Source organism: Corella eumyota, chromosome 6, assembly GCF_963082875.1.
Source record: "Corella eumyota chromosome 6, kaCorEumy4.1, whole genome shotgun sequence".
Lineage (NCBI taxonomy): Eukaryota > Metazoa > Chordata > Ascidiacea > Phlebobranchia > Corellidae > Corella > Corella eumyota.
Genome location: NC_137495.1, coordinates 15341630 through 15349934, shown reverse-complemented (window position 1 = coordinate 15349934; position 8305 = coordinate 15341630). Strand labels below are relative to the sequence as shown.

General features: G+C 34.0%; 1 protein-coding gene across 1 annotated transcript; it reads right to left on the bottom strand.

Annotated features, from left to right (window-relative positions):
• Nucleotides 1-773: 773 nt before the first annotated feature.
• LOC145755972 (uncharacterized) lies at nucleotides 774-5218 on the bottom strand. Its single transcript, XM_082572183.1, has 7 exons — nucleotides 4998-5218; nucleotides 4075-4227; nucleotides 3501-3611; nucleotides 3085-3247; nucleotides 1642-1657; nucleotides 1247-1444; nucleotides 774-889 (listed from the first exon to the last, which is right to left on the bottom strand). Exons 1-7 carry the CDS (start codon nucleotides 5216-5218, stop codon nucleotides 774-776), a joined length of 978 nt encoding a protein of 325 aa, XP_082428309.1.
• Between the last annotated feature and the right edge of the window lie 3087 nt (nucleotides 5219-8305).

Sequence of the window (8305 nt, the reverse complement as noted above, 5' to 3'; positions counted from 1 at the left end):
CCGAACAATCGGTAACTTTATCGTCACTAAATACAAAAAAATTGACCCTGTATGTTAAACACTTCCACTTATTCACCCGTTTGTTTAAATATTTAACCGTAATATTCAGTATAATTTACAAGAACTAAAAACAATTTTACCAGCGCGGAAATAAAGCGCTGTAAAAGTTTATGGAAATCTATGTGGTTAAGGCATGTGCGTGTTTATTTGTGACGTAAAATTAAATGTGACGTAATTACCGATCTGCCGATTTTGAACCTTGATCGGGTAATCGCAAAATACCTTCAAAAATCGGCGATTTACGATCACCATTTTGATCGGCACATCACTATTAATAATTTGCATTTTTGAAAAATAATCTTAAAAAATAGATGAAATCAATTTTATAGTTTTCTAAAATTTTAAAAGAAGTAACAAAAACAAAATATATTTCAGAAATATAAAACAATAATAATTTCTCATAAAATATGGAGTAATTATAAAGTAAGGGAATACAAAATCTTAAAAGTAATAAAAACTATAAAATTAACATTATTTAAATTTCTGTTTAGTTGATATAAATTAGAAAATAAAAACAGCAAGAATGGCAACAAATAATTTAGGAACTAAAATAACTCACTAGTATAATATTAAAAATAACTTTAAAAAAATTTTGGCAAAAAATTATAAAAAAAATTTCACTAATAAATATTTAATAAAAATAAAATATTGTCATGATAAAATTTTTTAAATTTATAAATGTTTAAAATAATTCAAAAACTTTTTTTTTCAATTTAAAGTTTTGTTTTATTAACTATCGCTTCACTTTCTTCACAATTATTCGCTTCAATGCTCATGTGCAGTGAACCACGCAGAAGAGAAATTTGAGTCAACAAAAAGAAAAAAGAACCTGAAATTAGAAAAAAGTTTTCGTAAAAACTAAAAAAATAAATTAAACCAGGTTTAAAAATCAAACTATATAAACCAATAAAATATTATTTAAAAAACTTGGCTTTGCTGCATAAGGTCCTGGGTTCGATTCCCACTGCTCTCAAGCTGTAACTTTATTGAGTAAGGTGCTATAAACTCCTGCTAAGCCAACACTTAATCAGCAGCATAATTATCAGGCATTATAATCTATAATATCCTAAACTGCCACAGGCAACTCGAGACTGGGTCAGGGTAAGAAATATACCTCCATGTTTAGGTCGTAAAGTCGACCTTCCCACATCGAGGATAAACAGTTATAAAGAAAAAAAAAACTTACTAGCCAAGTAAAATCCTGGGTAAACGATGTACAGTGCTTCCCTGAAACCTAAAACTTTGATCATAGGTGGTACTATAAGAGGGGCATTCCCTCCGATATTATTGATCACAAAAATAAACATAGCGATCGCCGTCGCGCGTGACTGGGCAGGAAAGAACTCAACCAAAACAGTGAACAAAACTCCGAACCACATTTCCGCTGTGTTTTAAATTAAATTTGATTACAATAAAGTCATCTCAAAACTGGGTCGGGGTAACTGTTCTCTTAAAAAAATATGAAACTATTTACCGAATAAATAAGCTCCAAAGAGCGAAATAAAAGCATAAGGCGGAGAAAAGTAAAGAGTTCCCGCCGCTAGAGGGCAGGCTATTGCTTGACTAATGACCAAAACCCACAATCTTGTTCGTACACCTAAAAAAATTAGATTTAAAATTAAACCCCCCAAAAAATGAAATATTTCTAAATACAAATCTACAAAATTTGTGTTATATTAATAATACTGTCAATTTACATATAATGGGACATTTATATTAACCCCTTTATATCCTATCCCTTCTCTGAAAATAAAACTGTTTTATTGTACTTATTTATCTTTAACGTGGGAAGGTCGAATGCACAACCTAAACATAGAGTAACATCAGTTACCCCGACCCGGTCTCAAGTTGAGAGTTTGGGATATATTAATTTCTCAATAATTAAGCTGCTGATTAAGTGTTGGCTTAGCAGGAGTACATACCGCTTATAGCGCCTTACTCAAGGACACTACAACATGAGAGCAGTAGGGATTGAACCAAAGACCTACAGTATGCAGGGTGAGGTTTAAAGTTTGATTCCCAGTAGCGGCATGTTGAAGCACCGACTAAGGATTTTATTCATAAATATAAAAACTCACCAGAATGTCTGAATGAAGCCCCAACCAGTAACAATAAGATAGTTGGAGATTTGATAAATAATTTGAAAGTTGTCAAAATTGATTTCAACACCGACTGCTTTTCTAAATAATAAAATTTATAGCCAGGTTTATAAATAGCTTAGTTAAAAATATAGTTTGCAAAATAGGCCAAATAACTTTTAAACATTTCTCCAAAAAAAATAGGAAATTTTACGGCAGACTTAAAAAATACAATTCTTATAATGAAAACGGCAGCATGGTGTAGTGGTAAGAACACTTGCTACACCACACATAAGGTCGTGGGTTCAATCCCCACTGATCTCAAGCTGTAGCGCCCTTGAGTAAGGCGCTATAAATGGTATGAACTCCTACAGAGCCAGCACTTAACCAGCGGCATAATTATCGGGTAATTATAATCAATGATTTCCCAAACTACCAAAGTCAATTTGAGACCGGGTCGGGGTAACTAATGTTACTCTATGTTTAAGTCGCGCATTCGACCTTTCCACATCGAGGATAAAGATATACAAAAAACAGTTTTATTTATTAAACATTTTATCAAAAGTATTAAATACCAAAGTCTATCTCATATTTGTTATTCTCTTCAGCTTGTTCTATAATTTTACGTTCTGGTTCTTTGACAGAGAAATATAAAATAATCGCCATAATTATGCCTGGAGCTCCAGCTATAAAGTAACACCAACGCCAGCTCTAAGAAAAAATTAACAAAAGATTAGTTAAAAAAAAATTCAAAAAAATTTAAATCAATTTTGTTTTTTTTTGGGGTTGATTTGATAGAAAAACCTAAAAATAAATCGTTAAAAAAAAGGGTAGGCTACTACGTTATGAGAGTAGTGGGAATCGAACCCAGGTCCTGATGTAGTAAAGGCAAGTGTTCTGACTACTACACCAAGCTGTCGGTCAAAAACATTTAAAATATTTTCACCATTCCAAGAATGTTGGCGTCAGTCACATAATTTCCAACAGCAAATGCCAAACCATATCCAAAATAAATTCCAAAGTTGAAAAAACTCATCGCAAAAGCTCGAACTTTCTGTGAGAAAATGTCGGCCACCAAACTTGAGGTAAGAGGAGTACAGGCCGACTCTCTGGGAAAAAAAGTTTTAGATTTTTAAGAAAATTTATTATACATACAAAACAAAAAAATATGATATTATTAAGGTTTGTTAAGACCCTTTAGCATAAGAGCAGTGGGAATTAAACACAGGACCTCATGTAGTGATGCCAAGTGCTCTTACCACTACACCATGCTCACAAATTTAGTTAAAAATAATAACTGGTACAACAAACTTTTTTTTTTTTAAATATTTTTTGAATTACTGAAACAAACTTTAAACTCACCCTGCCCCGAAGCCAACTCTCAGCAAAGCTAACAACCAATAAGTGTCGGCAAATCCGGTGGTAAAAGTCATTACCGAGTAAAAGAAAACACTTGCAGATAATATCTGGATTCTAAACAATAAAATAAAAAGAGTTTTATAAAAAGTTAATTCAAAATTTAAATATTGAAAAGCAAAATAAATAAAAAAAATTTTTTGAAAGATTTTAGGTTTGCATAGAAAATGGAGTTACTGACATTTTACCAAAAACCATATTCCCAAAAAACACCATTTTACTAACAATAGCACATTTTCAGTTACCTCTCATTTACTCAAAAAAAAAATGATTTTATAAAAAAAAAGCTCTCATGCTGTAGCGCCATTAAGTAAGGCACTATAAACGGTATAAACTCCTGCTGAGCCAGCACTTAATCAGCAGCTTAATTATCGGGCAACTATATTCTCTATAATATCCCAAACTGCTACAGGCAACTCGATACTGGGTCGGAGTAAATGATGTTACTCTATGTTTAAGTCGTAAAGTTGACCTTTCCACATTGAGGATAAATAAAAAGAAAAAATAGTCGGTAATCAACCTGTTATATTTATCGCCAACAATTCCCATTACAACTCCCATAACAGTAAAAATGGCAATAAATATTGGACCAGCAAGAACTTGGTATTCTATTCCCTGGCCTGAGTAATTCCATTCACAATATATTGTTCCATTCCATCCCATGAGATTACATCTAAAAATTAAGATTATTAATAATTTACTTTATTAGTTAGCATGTTGTAGCATCGTTAAGTAAGACGTGAGATCCTGGGTTTGATTCCCACTGCTGGCATGTTGTAGCATCCTGAAGTAAGACCTGAGGTTCTTGGTTTGATTCCCACTACAGTTATGTTGTAGCATCCTTTAATAGGAACTAAGATCCTGGGTTTGACTCCAGCTGATGGCATGTTAAAGTAAATCTAAGTTAGCTTTAGAATTTATGGATATTATTAAATATATTTTACAGTCATTAATCTGCTGATAATTGTCGTAGCAAAAGTTTATATTAATAATAGGCCTTACTTAAAGAAGCTAAAGTATGGAAGCAGTGGGGATCAAACCCAGAACCTAGTTTAGTGAAGCCAAGTGTCTTACCACTACACTATGTCGTCAGGAGTTAGATTTATTTACAATTAAACCTTTTGAAACTGGAAATAAAACAGTCAATATACATAAGATGGTAATAAAATACAGAATGCAAAAAGTTGAGGGTTCGGAAAATAGTAAGGGGGCATATGTAAACGTTAACAAAAAATCACTGAATGCAGAAAGGGCAAAATTTTTATACTTTTCCCAATCATCCCTCAGTCCTAAATAAATACCGACTTTATCCCACAGTGAAATACAAAATTGCCGTTCCATCCCACATTCTCCAAATTTTTGTTAACGTTTACCTTTAGTATTGCTTAATATAGATCTGAGAAAACAAGATAATATTAGCATGCAAAATTAACAACTACTCACTGTGTTGAATTCTTCACATCTCTGCATTTTGTGTTTGACAGTTTTTCAACATTTATGTCCAAAGTCAAACAAGCCATGTCTCCAAAATGAACGTCCTGTGCCATTTCCTTTGAGGTGACACCGATCATAAAATGACCCAACTCCCCAAACCCATAACACAACATTAGGATTGTTATACAATACCAATGATACATGGGCTCCCCTTTAAATGTTTTAACCATTTTGAAATTGTTTTCCTAATGTTAAAGTAAACTGAATTTAAATTCTGTTAAAATATATTTTTACATTTATTAATTAGTGATGCGGAAAGGTCGACTTGACAACTTAAAAAAAGCTGCCGATTAAGTGCTGGTTCAAGTTCATACAGTTTATAGCGCCTTACTTAAGAGCGCTACAGCATGGAAGCAATGAGAATCGAACCCAGGACCTTATGTGTGAAGCCAAGTGTTCTGACCACTACACCATGCTGCCATTATTACAGTATATATAATTTTTAAATTTGATAAATAAAAATCGATTGTTATTCGTTTAAATATTAATAAAATAATAAAAACATTATTCAGCAAAAAAGATTTAATTTATGCCTAAAATTAACTTAAAATTTTATCCAGAATATATCAGCTAACGCAAACAATTTTGGCAAATATTGCTAGACCATAACTTTTCTGATTTTTTTAACATAAATATATCTTAACATTTCTTTGTTTTTACTTTATAATTTGCTCGATTAATCTAAAAACATCTGTTTTTGGTCTGTTTACAAAATCACATTTCCTCAACGCGTTGTCAACAAAAAGTTGAAGTAGTTACTCATATGCGGCGTACGAAAAATGTCACCACTTTTTAAATACTCATTGGAAGAAAGTCGCCTTCAAGACCTAAATATAGAGTAACAACTGTTACCTTGACCCAGTCCTAAGTTGCCTTTAGCAGGTTAGAGTATTATTGATTATATTTGCACAATAAATAAACTGCTATATAAGTTATGACCCAGCAAGAGTTTATGTCGTTTATAGCACCTTACTCAAGGGCGCTACTGCATGAGAGCATTGGGACTTAAGTCTAGGACCTCGTATAGAAAAGCCAAGTGTTCTGACTACTAAACCAGGCTGCCTTAACATAATTTAACTAAAAACATTTTACCAAATAAACATGAATTAGAAACTGTACAAAAAACGATGTTTTACCATTTTTATCACAAACAAACAAGCCCAAGCTATTCACCTCAAAAACTACCAAGCGACCTAACTACTAAGACTAAAACGCAAGACATCTACCTAAAAACCTAGCAAGCGAACCAATTACTAAGACTGTAGTGCAAGACATCTACCAAAAATCCTAACAAGTGACCTAACTACTTAGACTAAAGCGCAACACATCTACCAAAAAATCTCGCAAGCAACCTAACTACTAAGACTGAAGCGCAACACATCTACCAAAAAAACTCGCAAGCGACCTAACTACTAAGACTGAAGCGCAAGACATCTACCAAAAAAACTAGCAAGCAACCTAACTAATAAGACTAAAGCGCAAGACATCTACCAAAAAACCCAGCAAGCGACCTAACTACCTAAACGGACCAAAGCTTTAAAACTATGCCAACTTAGGGGAAAACAGTTCCTGCCATAGCGTAGGTGATCCGATATTCGAAAAAGCGAACAGTCGATCAAAGCCATCGGCCTGAAGGCACTACAAGCTAATCGGACGCGCTTATAAAACGCGCTTATAAAACGCGCTTACGCTTATAAAACGCGCTTACGCTTATAAAACGCGCTTGTAAAAATAAAACCAACGAATATCCACGTACGGAGAAGTGGTTGGCATTCCATTGTCGCTGGGAGGCCTCTCATTTAAACTTCCCTAACTGTTAGTTGAACATCGAAATCTTGAGCCTAGGTTAAGCCTAAAATGAAGCTATTTGTGTTCCTTTGTAAAAGTCCAAGTTTACGCTTTGTATATGTGTTGGCTTAGCATAAGCAAAAATTTATTTTAAACGACAATTTTTTTGATTTTTGTAAATAAAAAATGTTTTGGGTGAAAATTGTGACATGTTGAAAATTGAAAGCTTGCGTTGTTCGTCCGGTTTATAAAATGCGGAAGAGCGGAATTTTTAAACCTTACCCTAATCTTCCCTTGAAAAGTATCTGCCCATACTCTTTAAAAATGAAAAAAACGACTTTTTACCTAAATATAGGAAAGATATTTAACATATTTAGAGCATGAGATTTTCTTAAAAGAGCATTTCAAGGCACAAGATTTTAGTAAAAGGTAATTAAAAAGTTAACTCAGGACCTGAGTTCTTTTTTCATAATGATGCCCGCTATAATGCTAATAATAAAGATGCTACAACATACCATCAGTGGGAATCAAACTAAGGACCTCAGGTTCTTACTTAAAGATAATACAACATGCTATCAGTGGGGTTGAAACTAAGGACCTCAGGTTCTACTTAAAGATGCTACAACATGCCATCAGTGGGAATAAAACTAAGGACCTTAGGTCTTACTTAAAGATGCTACAACATGCCATCAGTGGGAATCAAACTAAGGACCTCAGGTTCTTACTTAAAGATGCTACAACATGCCATCAGTGGGGTTCAAACTAAGGACCTCAGGTTCTACTTAAAGATGCTACAACATGCCATCAGTGGGAATCAAACTAAGGACCTCAGGTTCTTACTTAAAGATCCTACAACATGCCATCAGTGGGAATCAAACTAAGGACCTCAGGTTCTTACTTAAAGATCCTACAACATGCCATCAGTGGGAATCAAACTAAGGACCTCAGGTTCTTACTTAAAGATCCTACAACATGCCATCAGTGGAAATCAAACTAAGGACCTCAGGTTCTTACTTAAAGATCCTACAACATGCCATCAGTGGGAATCAAACTAAGGACCTCAGGTTCTTACTTAAATATCCTACAACATGCCATCAGTGGGGTTCAAACTAAGGACCTCAGGTTCTACTTAAAGATGCTACAACATGCCATCAGTGGGAATCAAACTAAGGACCTCAGGTTCTTACTTAAAGATGCTACAACACGCCATCAATGGGGTTCAAACTAAGGACCTCAGGTTCTACTTAAAGATGCTACAACATGCCATCAGTGGGAATCAAACTAAGGACCTCAGGTTCTTACTTAAAGATGCTACAACATGCCATCAGTGAAAATCAAACTAAGGACCTCAGGTTCTTACTTAAAGATCCTACAACATGCCATCAGTGGGAATCAAACTAAGGACCTCAGGTTCTACTTAAAGATGCTACAACATGCCATCAGTGGGAATCAAACTAAGGACCTCAGGT

Excerpts from the sequence above, each read along its gene's own strand:
- LOC145755972 (XM_082572183.1), bottom strand. The coding sequence starts at position 5,218 with ATGGTTAAAACATTTAAAGGGGAGCCCATGTATCATTGGTATTGTATA. Across the intron at positions 3,612-4,074 it reads GTTGGCGATAAATATAACAG|AATCCAGATATTATCTGCAA; the intron begins GTTGATTACCGA and ends TTTATTGTTTAG. Across the intron at positions 3,248-3,500 it reads AGAGTTGGCTTCGGGGCAGG|AGAGTCGGCCTGTACTCCTC; the intron begins GTGAGTTTAAAG and ends TTTTTTTCCCAG.